A 14,977-nucleotide genomic window follows, 5' to 3' on the forward strand; every position below is an offset into this window, starting at 1 on the left:
ATTCCTGCTTTCAGACTAAATAGGACAATACCACAGGAGTATTTAAACAAACATAATAAATGGGAAATTAATTTTCTGTTCAGTTCTTTTTCTCCATATAGAATCTGGCAGCTGTTTTCACTTAACTTATTTGAATGATTTAAATATTAAGCTACATGTATTTTAGATATGAGTCCAGAAGAAAATTTTTATACTAGTATATATTCTTAATAATTGAAGAATGTACCCTTAAATAACAATTTTCTCCCCAAATTAGTGTTTAGAAAGAGCTATGAAGTTTGCGTTTGAAGAGTTCCATCTCTGGTATCAATTTGCATTGTCCTTGATGGCAGCAGGAAAAGTAAGTCTTAATTTTTGGATGTAATTCTTGTATTCATGGCTTTTGATAACTTTTGGCACTTCCATAATTCTAATCTGTTGTGTTTTTGAAAATAATTCTAATCCTCAAATCAGCTAGGTACACTGTACTCCTGAATTTATGCCTAGTGCTGTACAAAGAATGTTGTTATTTCAGTAGTTTCTGACTTGGGAAGACTGAAAGGCGATGATAAGAACTGTCTTGCCAACAAGCTTAACCTAAGCTAATTGGCTGTAAGTAGTGAATTGTACCAGATCGTATTATCCAGTAACAACATTGTTTAAGTGCTGGTTTGATGAATGAATTTTACACTTAGGTACAAATTAATGCCGATTCATGATGCTATTGCTTTTTTTTTTTCCTTTGGGAATTTCTGACTGTGTCTTTTTTAATATTACTGTCTTTGAGACTGTATTCTGTGCAATTGAAGTAAGTTGGATTTTTTTTTTTTTTTAATTTTATATAACCTAGGAACTTATCAGATGCAAGCTTCTGGTTTTGGTTCTTTTTGCTTTTCCCTGTCATGTTATAGGAAATAAATCACATTCATTATGTAATGTAAATAATACTAATTTTCTAAAAGATCATTCTCAATGGGGTTAATTTGCTTGTCTTCAGGATGGGCTAAAGGAATGATTTGTATTTTCTTGAGAAAATATATTTAGGTGCACGTTGGTTCTGAAGGGGCTTGGTTCTTCCCATTTTCTGTCTACTTATCTTGTAAACTGTGATTGGATGGAGACAAATGAATTAAAAAAAGAGCAGTGCCACTCTGTTATACAGTCTTATATCAGAACTATTCCTAAGTGCTGTTGCAACTCCCAAAGAGCACTAAAACACTGCATCTTGTGAAGATTCTGTCCTGTTCCTGCTCTTTCATTTGCCTGGCTCAGATATTGTGAGCTTACAGGCCTAGCAGTTTAAATGCGTCTCAAACCTGTTTTCTGAATCATGTACCATTGGACTTACATTCTGGGCAAATGTTTCTCTAGGGGCACTTAGTGATAGTTCACAGGGGTTAAATAATGATAGCAGTGCCTAAAGTCCTGTGTTTTGCTTGCAAACAGAGTTGTGACAAATTGTCAACAAAATGTTTAGTAATATCGTCTTCACATGGGAAAAATGAAATAAATGATGAAAATAGGAATCTTCTATTTGTGAAACCTATTTGTGCTTTTAGTAATTTCAATGGAAAATGTTTTTAACAGTCTGCTCGAGCTGTTAAAGTCTTGAAGGAATGTATACGTTTGAAACCAGATGATGCAACTATTCCACTCCTTGCTGCAAAGCTCTGTATGGGTTCTCTCCACTGGGTAAGCTTTGCTACTCTGTCTTTTCAGTGAGAGCTGTGCTAAAATGCAACAAAACATTGATTTAGGAATGTAGCAAATACTTTTGCACAGTGACCACATGTACTTGGTCATCTCTGAAAATACAGCACAGATAATCCATGCACGTGCACATCCCTGTTTGCATGGCTAATTTAAAATATTTGACAGCAATGGTTGTGTTTATCAAGGTAGCATATCTTATTACTGATCTAAGACAGCTAAAAATGTATCAGAAATTGAAACATTGGCATACAGAGACTAAAAATGCACTTTGACTTCTATTTCCTCTGCAAGTTCTTTTGGAAGATAATGAGGCAAATGTCTTACGTTCAAGAGGCTCTTCTGGTGATACCATGTTTGCAGACAGATGGGGTTTATGAATTCCTAGTAGGGACATTAAAAAAAAAAAAAGTTATTGGAGTTGTATTTTAGATAACCTTGAAATTGCTTTGTTTGTACAAAAAACAGTAAGATGATCAAAGAACATTGTGTGGTTTTCAAGATTCACATGTAATTTTTAGAAGAATAAGTGTATTTAAAAGAGGAGGGAAAGATCACAATCAGAATTAGGAAAAATAGTGCAGTAGTGGAAACATGACTTGCTGAGTCTGACAAAAATACAGTCTTAATTATTAACGTAGATCCTAGTTCTGTAAATTGTTCCCTATGGACTGACTCCATATGGAGTAGCTTACTGTACTTAACATTTACATTTACTGGAGTGGATTCAAATGTTATTTTTTTTTCTTTGTAGATGGTCAAAATAGTGTGCTAGCATGCCTGTGCAGTTAGGCAGTTTTACATATTTATTTATGAGGTCACATACATTCAGCAATACTGTATGTGATGCAGAGTTCTGCATGGCTCTACTTTTTTTTGTAGAGTTGGAGTCATAGTTCCTGTAATTGATTTTCTTAAAGAAATAGTTCATGTGGCAAGAACTCTATTTATTAAATACAAAAATGGATTTATTAAAAAAAAAAAAAAAGAAAAGAAAAATGGCAAAAACACAGTAAGTTTAGAGTGGTCGGTGTGTTCTGTGACAGAGTTTATCTCAGCCATAGGAACGGGTGCTTTGGCTTAAATCTGTGTTCGTTACTCCGTATTTAGCAGGAAAACTAAGTCTAATGGAAAATTAAATAGTCTTTAAAAGCAATCATGACGGAGATTTCAACAGACTCAGCATGCGTAGTACACATGCTATGCATTCTTCTCATTATAATGTAAGCTTTAAGCTAGTTTTAGACTCACATGGATGTTGTGTAATATTTTCAGTTGGAAGAAGCTGAAAGATTTGCCAAAGCAGTCGTTGATCTTGGGGACAAAACGTCAGAGTTCAAAGCAAAAGGCTACTTGGCACTGGGATTGACTTACAGTCTGCAAGCTACTGATGGTAAGATAAGAACAAACATTCCCATTTGGAAATTCCCCTGTTGCCTAAAGAAGGATACCTAGCAGCATGCTAGACTTAAAATTAAAGCTTCTGTGGGCAACCATTTTTTTCAATCCATGTATTAGAACTTCTTCAATGAGCGTGTGGAATACAATCTCTTGATTTTGCATATCACTGATTAAATATATCCTTTGCAGCATCTTTGCGAGGGATGCAAGAGGTCTTGCAGAGAAAGGCTCTTCTTGCGTTTCAGAGGTGAGTGGGTGTTAATCTTTTAGTTTAGTTCTGCTGTGTGTCATGAAAAGCTTTTTTATATGTTAAAAAGAGGAACTTGTAAAAGATTGTGTAATGAGGATTTCACCTCTGGGAGTCTCCCTTTGTGAGTACAAAATGTATTTCTTTAGCATTTACTTTCATCATTTTCTGTCAGAAATATCTAAATTGATTTCTAAGGATTTCCTTTTATTTCATTTTAAAGATGTGTGTGGCGCTCTCATATGAAATATTTGCTTAAAGGAATATTCTGATCTAGATGGGAAAGTTGTATGATACCACGTTTCAAGTCATGGTTCAATGTAGAAGACTTATAGACTGATCAGATTATATTGCAGGCTTTTGCAATTATCTCTGTAGAGGCAGAGTGGTAATTGAGGCCTTGCTGCTGTGGATGAGTGGTGAAATGCAGGTAGGCAGGTAGCAAGAAAAAAGTTATGTCTGGAGATTTAACAGTGTAGGCAGTGACAATGCAAATTCCCCATCTTCCAAGTGTCTTACACAGAAGTAGCACTGTTGGGGAAGATGCTAGTTCATTCTCAAGGGTTTGACTCTGCGAATGAAATGGCAATAAACAGGTGAATGAGAACGTCTCTACCCTAATTATAGAAGAAACAAATCTTGATGGCAAAGCTTGCAGAATTGCTGCAACATCTAAATATGTCTCTTTTTATGTTTATATACTTTTGAAAACCCTACATAGGTGAGATAGACCTAAATACTTCAGGGAAACTGATTTGTGCATTCATGTGAATGTGAAGTCTGTGTGATTTTTGTATCTGAGGGGACAGAGCTGAAAAAGCATTTTGCAAGTAACTTTAGAGTGCAGCTGGTATGTATTGGTCCTTCCTTTTTCTGTCTTAAGTATTCCTCTGTATGTAAATATGTTTTAACATATCTTTATCTTCCTGTTTCCTAATGGTTTTAGTAGTTTTTTATTAGTTAGCATTCTTTCTCCATGTTGAAACTGAACTTTCTACCTCCCGGTTTATACCTCAGTTTCTAACCCATCCCCCTTACCACTGACTTAATCATCAGTATTTCAAAAATACTGTGATAACCATTTCTTGGAATTTCCACCCACTCACTACTTTTGAGGTTCTAATGGTGTTTTGATTTCTTCTGCTGATTCTTTGAAACAGCAAGGGAAGAAAGGAACCGTAGCCTGAAGCTAGTCCACTCCAGTTCAGTGCTTGCTGGCTGTACCCTCCAGTTTAGTATAGCGATTCCCAAAATTCTGAGAGTCATTCGCTGCTATTGATCTGCCTGGAAAATTTCAATTTTCTGAGGTTTGAGATCATGCAGCATTTTGACTGCCCATAAATATGAGGATGATTTTATAGGTAGCATACCGCTCATTTTGGTAATATTTTATTAGGCTGAGATAAAAGAGAGTAGTTGAGTTAAAAGAGACCAAGTAGTACACAGTGTTTCAAACAGAATCAGTAGGTTAGGAGAACTATTTTTCGAGCGATATTCAGCTCCTTATCACTGCAAATTATTCTTTCACACTCTCTATTCAAATCATAAAGACATAGAATGGTTTGGGTTGGAAGGGACCTTAAAGATCATCAAGTTCCAACCCCCCTCCCATGGGCAGGGACACCTTCCACTAGCCCAGGTTGCTCAAAGCCTCATCCAGCCTGGCCTTGAACACCTCCAGGGATGGGGCATCCACAGCTTCCCTGGGCAACCTGTTCCAGTGCCTCACCACCCTCACAGTGAAAAATTTCTTCCTAATATCTAATCTAAATCTCCTCTCTTTCAGCTTGAAGCCATTACCCCTCGTCCTATCACAACACTTCCTGATGAAGAGTCCCTCCCCATCTCTCCTGTAGCCCCCTTTAAGTACTGGAAGGCTGCTATAAGGTCTCCCTGGAGCCTTCTCTTCTCCAGGCTGAACAGCCCCAACTCTCTCAGCCTGTCCTCATGTGGGAGGTGCTCCAGCCCTCTGATCATTTTTGTGGACCTCCTCTGGACCCAGTCCAACAGGTCCAGGTCTTTCCTGTGCTGAGGACCCCAGAGCTGAACGCAGTACTGCAAGTGGGGTCTCATGAGAGCAGAGTAGAGGGGGAGAATCACCTTCCTCGACCTGCTGGTCACAGTTCCTTCGACGGACAGGACACAGTTGGCTTTCTGGGCAGCAAGCGCACATTGCTGGGTCACGTTATTATTGCACAGAACCAAACAAATATTGTTGGTCCATTGTGTGTTATGTCATCTTTCACCCAGGACATTTTCTGTTTCATTCTCTACAGCTGAACAATAAGTCTCTTGATACCTTCCTAAAAGTTCAGTTTTGAAGACTTCCTAGCAGTGAATAGTACCAGCTGAAATCTGAAAACATATCTAGCATCTCTTCAGTGAACCACTACAGATGTCCTTTAGCTATATAGGTTGAGTGGAACTTTAGTTTTGTAGTGATATGAGGCTTTGAAATATTTGTGCTAACTAACAGGATATAAATTTATACACAGAAAGTCTTGGGAATATGAGGATTAATTGCATCTGCTTTCTAGGCATCTCTCTGATGCTTTGGGGTTTTCTTTGTTTTTTGTTTGTTTGTTTTTTGTTGGTTTTTTTTTTATATAAACTCCTAGAAACAATGTTTTGTATTTTTAAGTGAATGTTCCAGAGTATTGACGTTAAGTTATATATTCATCCTTTCTGCTGGCCTTTCTCAGAATGAACTTGTGCATAAGCTTTAAATTAAAGTATCTTTTTGAGATTTGAAGTAGTGAATTGCTAATATTGCTGTTAGTGATATTGCTCATATGAGTAGCTCAGAGTCCACACAGAATCTTGAGTAGAATGGTTTGGCCCTCAAAAAGAACAGAGTTTCTGCATCTCAAAGATCCTATAACTGCCTTCTAAGAGAAGGGGAGAAGTATGTTTTGAAAGGTGATTGTTCTGCATATTAACATGGTTCCCCACTTGTGTTCATAGACTCACATCTGATAGATCAGCTGTACTGGAAATACACTTCAATGTGGTTGATAATGTTGCTGGTTCCTTGTGTTGACAGCATAGATACAGGACGTTACTGAAAATTTTGTTACCACAGAGAATATGTTATGCTCAGCATACCAGAGTCATGCCCACTTTCTCTTCCCACATCTTAAAAATAAATGTTTTCCAGGAGGTGGAAGCTGAAATTCTCCATTCATCTCCTACACAGTTTATAAAGTGAGCAGCTGCACTGGACTTGGTAGTTTGATGTGCTAGGTTTGGGGGGTTTTTTGTGGGTTTTTTGATAACTTACCTAGAAGACCAATTCCTGAAGAAATAGCAGTCCTAAAGAAATACAGTTTTGTTTTGGACCTTTGCCTATGCCAGATTTCAAGGCTACCAGTTTGTAATAGTGGCCATTTGAGAAGCTGCTTATTGCTGTCTTTGCTGAGGGGGTGTTTGTTTCACAAGATTATTTTTTTTTTTTGGAAGACTTTCAGTGGTTTTCCCGCAGTTGGTGTGAATTAAGTTTCACAGAACTCACCAAATGGTTGAGAGATAGTAACAGCTTTATTCTTTCACTAGCTGAAGCTTGCGTGACTGAACAAGTACTCTCTAAAGTAAATTATCTTGTTCTCACTTAGTCTTACTTAACTTGTGAACTTAAATTTTAAAAAGGACTGGTCCTGGACCCTATTAGGCTTTATATTTGACTCTGATCTCCAAGGCAGAGGTAAAGTTAACAAAGTGTGAAACTGTCTCCTAATAATGTAAACTACTTTGGTACGTGTTGGGTGTAATTGCTAAACTAATGGAGCTGTCTCTTTGGACTTGGGAAGACAGAAATGCACAAGTCGGAAGCAGAAGGTTCCCTTTGTGGTTGTAATGGCTTAAAGGTCAATTTTGTTCCTCTCGATGGAGATGACTTGTCAGATGTTCTGAAATTATTGTTACACATCCTATTTCTAAATGAGCCTCAATTAAAAGAATGCAACAAAGATAAATTAAAAAGAAAATATTTCCAGGCTTGCTGCCTGGTGTGTGTTTACTACACATCATTTCGGGGTACAGCCATAAATTTTTTTTGTCCTTATGCTCAAGCATCCCCCACCAAAAAAAACCCCTTATCTTGCAGTAGAAATATTGTATTGCAAGGGAAAACAGTAGAGTGTATTACAAGAAGATCTTCTGTGGGATAAGTGTCCAAAGGAATAAGTCAAGTGCATTTGACCAAATGCACACCAAAAGAAGTGTGCATTTGACCAAAACATTAAAAACAAAGAGCATTTCAAAAAAAGGTTGAAAAAAGTTATTTCTTTGTTTTAACGTTTGGGGTTACTTGCAGCAGCAGTAGTTACAAATATTTTGAGTGTGAATAATCGCAAAGCACTGCTGCTATTGGGCAGCTCAACATTTTTGTGGACAAAAGTCATATTTATAAAAAGTTCATCAGCATGAACTTCTCATCTGAACTCCAACCATAGGTTCATGATGAGTCAGATCTTATGCTGCCTTTTACTGCAATGCTATGATAAAGCAGCTGTCCAGCCTAGATTTCTTTTACATTGCTACATAGCAAGGTGCTCTGCTAACTTAATCTCAAAGCAACTCAAAGCCATGAAGTAACTGGCTTCCTAGGAGGCTTAGTATGCTGGACTGAAAATGTGCTTAAACTTTGGGAGTCTGAAGAATTAACAAAACACTGATCTGCTTTGTTGCTACTCTTCCTATTTGGCTTCTGTGCTTCAGAACCATCCTGGTCAGGATCAGTGGGATTGCTTGTGTACTTCTTGTGCAGATGGCATAATTCTTCTGTTTGAAGGCGTGTTGTTTTGGGGGATTTTTTAATTGTTTTTTTTTTTTTCTGTAAGAAAACTGCTTAATTAATTTTTATTATAAATGTTCTTAGATAATTATATCTATTGTTTGTTTAGGACTATATTTTAATTGAAGAATCATTTTGTATTGCTCATTTTTAAGATTTATACTGAAATTATATAATTAATTTATGTTAAAAATTACTCTTTAATGGCCCAAAGTGCTCTCTTTAAATCAAGGACAATTGAGAATTATGAGAAAATTCACTGGAATGAACACTACTTACAGCAAAATATGAACATATGTGTAGTTAAGGGATCTGAATATGCATACGTGAATATATGTGCATTTGTGTGTTTGTCTAACCTGTACTAACAGGGGAAAAGTTCACTGTTTTTTGTTTTCTTTCTTTGTTTTTAAGGGCTCACAGTTTGTCTCCAACAGATCATCTGGCAGCATTTTACTTGGCACTGCAGCTTGCAATATCCAGACAGGTTAGTTGTGTTTTAAAAGTACAGCCTCACACTGTCATATGAAGATTAGAATTTTATCTGTTGATGGATATAGATGAAGATTTGTTCAATAAAAACCTGGTTTTACTTGTGTATATATGCATATATATGGAAAAAAAACCCCAAAATATTCCCTGTGAACACCTTCAGTCTTTTACACTTCTCCAGAGTTCTGCCACAGTATTCTAGGATCAGAATAAGACATAAGTTATTCTCTTTATTTGTTTCAGCATTTGTGTTGGTGAATGGAGAGGAAAAATAGTGTCAGTTTTTTACCCTGTTTTTACCTATTATGTGTAATCTCTGCTCAGACTGGTTATCTGGAGAGAAGGACTCTTGAATCTAGTCTTTAACAGTCTTGACAGTGCTTAAATCTTGAGTATCTGCTAAGATCCAGGCCTTTTCTGAATAGTTTTAGGAGGTTTGGTATTGTGAACAAAATTACAAGAATGCGTTTAAGAAAACTGGAAAATATTTTAAAGCTATAAAAGAGATCAGAGCTCCGTCCAACTTGTACAGCTGTTATGTTTAAGGGATTTAGGATTCTACCATATGTCACCTGAATTTGGATAATGTGGAGCTGCTTTGTATATGTCATGATAAGCCTCTTCCTGTGTCACGTTTATTTTAGGAAGTAGTTTTGAGCACAGTAGTTTACATACTCTAGGTGACTACTTTTCATTGCTAATGAGTAGCAGAGGCATTGGACTATATCACATTAGAGTGGAGTGGATTGTCACTTCAATAGCACAAAATATTTTTCGGTAGCAGGCTATGACTCCGTACTTCTGAATTCCAAACTTCTCATGTTGCTTAATTAAATTACCTGGTTTTAATACTTAGTGTACTTATTTTGAGCAAAAGCACATGCATCTGAGGTGATAATGAAAATCCCTGGGAAGAAAAGTTATTTTTGCCATCTAGCTGTATATTTTAGTTTATGTATTCCAATTAAAATATTTTCAAAATTGTATCAAAATACAAGCAATACTTCAAAAAGAATAGTAAGTGAATATTTTAAAGGGCTGAAGGGAACGGTTTTATTAAAATGGGTATCTTGTTTTCCAGGGTTAATGTATTATTTAATTTTTACTGTTCACTGATAGAACATCAGGTCCATTTTAAACTTCTGAGTAGTGTCTTACGGGAGTCTATAGAATTCTACATGGTATCCAGGTGAATATTTTGAAAATTTTATGGACATGCAATCAAGTAACAGGCAATACTTCTGATAGTGGTGCTTTCTTTTTCTGCCTTTTTTTGATCAGATACCAGAAGCTTTGGGTTATGTTCGTCAGGCTCTGCAGCTACAAGGAGATGATGCCAACTCTCTTCATCTCCTTGCACTCTTGCTATCAGCCCAGAAACACTATCATGATGCTTTGAATATCATTGATATGGCCTTGAGTGAATATCCAGAAAATTTTATGTGAGTGAATGTCGTGTTTGCTTTCTACACTCGTCTCATATTTCTTTTCCTTAGATTCTCATTCATTTCAAGAGGGGATGGATCTGAAGATTGGTCTGGGTTTTTTTTCCCCACAGTCTTCTCCCATACCCATTTAATGCGAGTCTGCCTTTAATAAAGGCTTGTGAAGTAGTGATTAAGGATTTGTTTTTGAAAGGGAGGCTAGAGCTGGATAGTTGATCTTATTTTTTTTTCTACAGACACCCTGTTGCATGCTTTAGAGTATTTTTCTGTCTTCTGTTTTTATGCAATATTCTAAGAAAGATAAACAGGACTTTACTATTATCTAGGGTAGTTTTAGCTCATCCTACAGATAACTTATGCATATTGTATGGAATCTATTCTGTAAAATACACCATAACAGACAGTCTTCTCTTTTGCCTGTGTAATAACCAGTCATCTGAAGTTGGCTGATGCATAACTAAACAAGTGAACAGGAAAGAAGCACATTTGCTAGATGTACTGTTGTTGTTTAAGAAAGAAATAATTCTTTGTGTTTATTCATCATGTTAAATATATCTTAAAATATGTTTGGATTTGTACTTTTGTAAGGGCTTGGGGTTTTTTTATTATTCTCTTATGAAAATCTAATGAAATGCTTTACAGCAAAATATCTCGGACTTCTTCCATTAACTTCCAATGTTCTATTCTGATGCTTTACCAGTAGTCACTAAGGTTGTAATCCATACTATATCAAATATGCTAAATGCTTATTTAGGCAATTTTTGAAGTATCTCAATCTTAACTGTTAAATGACTGGTCTGTATCATAAATTGTTACTATATCAACATAGCAGAATAATACTATTTATTTAAGAATTGTTGCTTTGAAAATAGAGATTATAGTGTTTTTCCTTCCTATTACTTGACATTTCATGCCTTCTTTTGGCTGTCTATATAAGGTATTGTTGCCTTTTTCCTCATAAATCTGACCAGGACCTCTGTTGATATTGCCTCTCCTCAGAACTTCTGTGGCTCACAGCCAGGTCCGTGCAACTGCTTTTGTGGCCTTTTGCTGTTTCTCACTTTGTAGTTTATCCACACATGTGTAACTTGTCTCTGCTCTTATTAGGGGCTTCCACACAAGCCTCACAAGTTCAGAACTATCTAGCAGTTCCTTTCCCGAACCTATCAGTAAGTCATGGTTTGAGAGGCAATTGAAGTATCAGCTACCTAATTTTATACCCTATTATTGGTCTGTCATAATCTGTCTCTTCTTGTTTCATCTTCTGCCACTTAGTGGCAATGTAAATGACAAAGAAGAAGCTGCCATATGTCTCATAATAATAATAGTCCAGAAGAAGTATTTCTGACTCTGCAGTTCTCCCTATTGTAATAAGAGAATAAAGGATCATTCACTAAAATGTTTAAAATTACTCCTGTGAGCATGCAAAAGGTATTTGTGGGTTTTTCAAGTGCGGTTCATGGCCTTTCTGTACTTGTTTGTAACTGCATCTTGTGGTTAAACATGTTGCCAGAGTTGTTATAAAAAGTTCTGATCTTTTTATTAATGCATGTATGTATATTAATCATATGGGTCATAATAGTGGCTCTAAATTTTTAGTCCTGTTGTATCATTGTATTATACAAACACCGTGGTGTTACAGTGTACTATGTTACGGTCTACTGGTACAGATCAGGGAATTTGAGAGGAATATCTTCGCAGTAGGAGTTGCCAGTAGATGTGGCAATAATTGCTGAAGAATTCAAGGTGAATCACAATTACATGTATCTCTAGACAGTCTTTCAGTCTTGTTTTTACTGCTGTCAAGTTACTTCTCGTTCACAGATAAGTCAAGGATATGATTCTGATTCCTTGTATGCTCTCTGCAATTGATACTGACAGTCAGACAGGCACATCTGGTCAATAATATAAATTTGGTTTGCTTCCTTCATGTAACTGGGTTATTTTTGCAAGTATTTATGAGCAAAACCTCAAATTTAGAGTCTGTTCTTGTGCACTTTGTCTGGTGCTCTTGAAATGGTAGGCAATGTCTAACTGCATATACATAAAGTATAAAACACGAGTGCTTAGTGTTTCGTTGATACCATTTTCTTATTCTGCAACTTCTGAAGACAGTACAATCCTAGAAGACTGGGAAGAGATCCTCTTGTGTTCCTCTAAGACTTGCCAGTTTTTACATATACTGAAACATTTCATTATTCACCTGTGGTACTGTACTGGCTTTTGTAAACACTTCATATCACAGTGTTTTATCTTTCAGTTACATCTACCATCCCAGTAAGCTAACTAATAGAAGAGTTTTCATGGTATTCTCTGTATTTCTGATAGAATCCATTACTTCAGCCTTATGTAAAATGATACTTCGGTGGCTTTGCAGCACAATAAATCTCTGTGCTTGCAAAATATTAAAGTAAAACATAGGGATTGTGATTTATGTTATTTTGTATTTCTTTTATTGTTATTCTTACCCACATACCTCTGTATGCTGTAATTGCATTGCTGCATTGAGTGCTGTCGTGCCCTGTTCAGAGCTGTATGTTCTCTTTCTTTTGCTTTTCTTTGAAAAGAATCTAAATTTTCAGAATCTTATAATACTACATCTTTTAAAATGCCAGCAATTGCAAGGAAATCATAGAATACACTGTGAGTCATGCTGAGAAGTGGATACTTTACAGCACTCTTCTCTTGTAATCAATTAGTAAATATGTTGTCTGTCAGTTTTTAACAGTTGAAAGTTTGATGCATTTGTAGAATTCATGTTCAATATTTGAAGTGTACAGCAAGCATACCTTCCTATCTTAAATTAGCATTAACCTTCCTGCACTATAAAGCTAGAAAGTTGCTGAACAAATATGGCCAATCAGATAATGATTTTGCCCCGTGCCCCTCTAGGCCAGTAAACAGAAATTCCTTAGAGCCGAAGAGTTCTTTCCCATCGTTATCTAAAGGAGTCGAAGGTATGAGCAAACATCACATTGTGCTGTTAGCGGCAAAGTATAGCTTTTTCTTTAATAGAGAGCTGATTGTTCTTCCTTTGTTCATTATAGTGGCAGCATAAATATGCAATCTGCTCTGAGACGTAAAGGGTTATAGGAAAAACTATTGCTGAAAATCTAAGAAACCTCTAAAGTGATACAGGTATGTAGTAATGTATTCCAGAAATAATAAAAATGCAAGATACCAGCTAAATATCGGTAGCACTATCAGTTCACACTTTTTTTAAGCTTAAATGCTAGATTGCAACTCTTCTACTTGTAAACAGGTTAGCTATGTTTTTTTGAGCAATACAAGCAATCTGCTTTTAAGTGCTAGCTAACCTCTGAAGCCTCCTGAAATCTGAGAGTGCTTTGATCCAGAGACAAAAAGATCTCTAGACAAAAGATTATTGAACAGGTTAAGATTACTGAAAAAATTAAGAATACCTTACTTTGGTGAGATGGGTGGGAGTAAGGTGCCAGCACCAAAAAAAACCTGAATAGTTAATCTCAGTCAGGTCCTACTGCATTTGAATTAATCCAAAGTTACACTGTTTTTTTCCCCACCTTTCATTAGACAACTTGTCCCTGTAGTAAAAATGTGAAGTTCAGTTATTCTCAAGCTTGGCAGGATTTGAACCCGCAGATGATGCAGCTCAGAGACCTATCCATCAAACTGTGTGGGAGACGGGGTGAGATGATCCATCTCTCCTTTTGAAACAAGCAGGGACGTGCTGCCCTGAATGCAAAGAGTAGGCAGGAAGGAGCCACAATATATCCAAAATTACTGGAGTACTTAACTGTGAGGGAGGCTTGAGGTCTTAGCTGCTTGGGTTTTGCTTTAATTTTATTTATTTTAATCCAGTTATTGCCTACTCGAATGTCTAAGCAGTCCCAAAGGTCTGCATCACAGTCTGCAGGTATATTCAAGGTGATGCAAGGTAGTTGTGTTGCGTTGGTTCATATTGGGCCTGTATGTCTTGTGCGGTACGTATAGTACAGTTACATGTATGACTACTTGAGAAGCGTTATTTACAAACTCTTTTCCATGACTCCTTCCTGTCTTTTTATCTGCTTGTTACAAGGGAATCTATATCTTAGTGGTCTTTTGAATGATATGAAATCTTGAAACAACACTTCCGTATGTTTCTTATTCATGGTTAGTCAAAAGTAGATTCTCCATAAAGGGAGACAGAGTCAGGTTTCTTAGTGAAACACTTGTGATATTTTTTTCTTAATCTTAGCCATTTGGGGTTCCCTCATTATTTCAAGTGTTGGGGCACTTGAAGACAATTGTAGTGTCTGAAATTAGAGTAATTAGGCAAAATAAATATTATTAATTGCTAATTTTATGCTGAAAATTGAACTGCAATTAATAGCAGTTGACTGGCTTTTAAAGTAGCAGAAGTAGGGAACAGCAGATGGGTTATTTGAGGAGTGCAAGCATGTTCTTTTAATGTTAAGTACACTTGACAAGGAAAGACATATGGTGACACATTTGAAGACAACTGAAGACTAAGTTCACAGTTTATACATTTACATTTGTTGAAGTGTGACTTGAATTTTTTTTTTTCTTCCAAGAATATTTCACAGAAGCGTCAGGCCAATGTATCGCTCCTTTGAAAACTATTAAATCCTTTCCTTCCTGACCCTCAAGGGCTCTTTTGAGCTACAGCAGATTTCCCAGAATTGCAGAGCCTTTTAACATCCCTCTCAGTTCACTGATTAACAAACTTGTTTTGGGAGTTGTCCAGGTGGGCGTAACAGAAGAGATGGTTGGCTCATGCATTGTATGAGGATACATACACCAAAGTTTGGTGGGACAGGAGTGTTTTTGTCAGTTAAAGGGAATAGGATATGCTGTTCTGTTTTCCCAATGTTGGTTGTAGTTGTACTACAGTGTGTGGTGCTGGTTAACTTCCCCCCCCCCCCCCCC

General features: G+C 36.6%; 1 protein-coding gene across 1 annotated transcript in view; it reads left to right on the forward strand.

Moving 5' to 3' along the window:
• The window catches only part of TTC7B (tetratricopeptide repeat domain 7B), a gene marked incomplete at both ends in the record, with an annotated part of 48,156 nt that overhangs the window by 5,191 nt on the left and 27,988 nt on the right, over window positions 1–14,977 (forward strand). Inside the window, 6 exons of the mRNA XM_010081221.1 lie at window positions 257–340; window positions 1,567–1,671; window positions 2,965–3,082; window positions 3,280–3,337; window positions 8,544–8,616; window positions 9,903–10,063. Of these exons, the coding sequence (XP_010079523.1) occupies window positions 257–340; window positions 1,567–1,671; window positions 2,965–3,082; window positions 3,280–3,337; window positions 8,544–8,616; window positions 9,903–10,063 (599 nt within the window). The remainder of the gene's footprint in view (window positions 1–256; window positions 341–1,566; window positions 1,672–2,964; window positions 3,083–3,279; window positions 3,338–8,543; window positions 8,617–9,902; window positions 10,064–14,977) is intronic.

This window comes from Pterocles gutturalis, unplaced genomic scaffold (genome assembly GCF_000699245.1).
Source record: "Pterocles gutturalis isolate BGI_N339 unplaced genomic scaffold, ASM69924v1 scaffold13759, whole genome shotgun sequence".
Classification (NCBI taxonomy): domain Eukaryota; kingdom Metazoa; phylum Chordata; class Aves; order Pterocliformes; family Pteroclidae; genus Pterocles; species Pterocles gutturalis.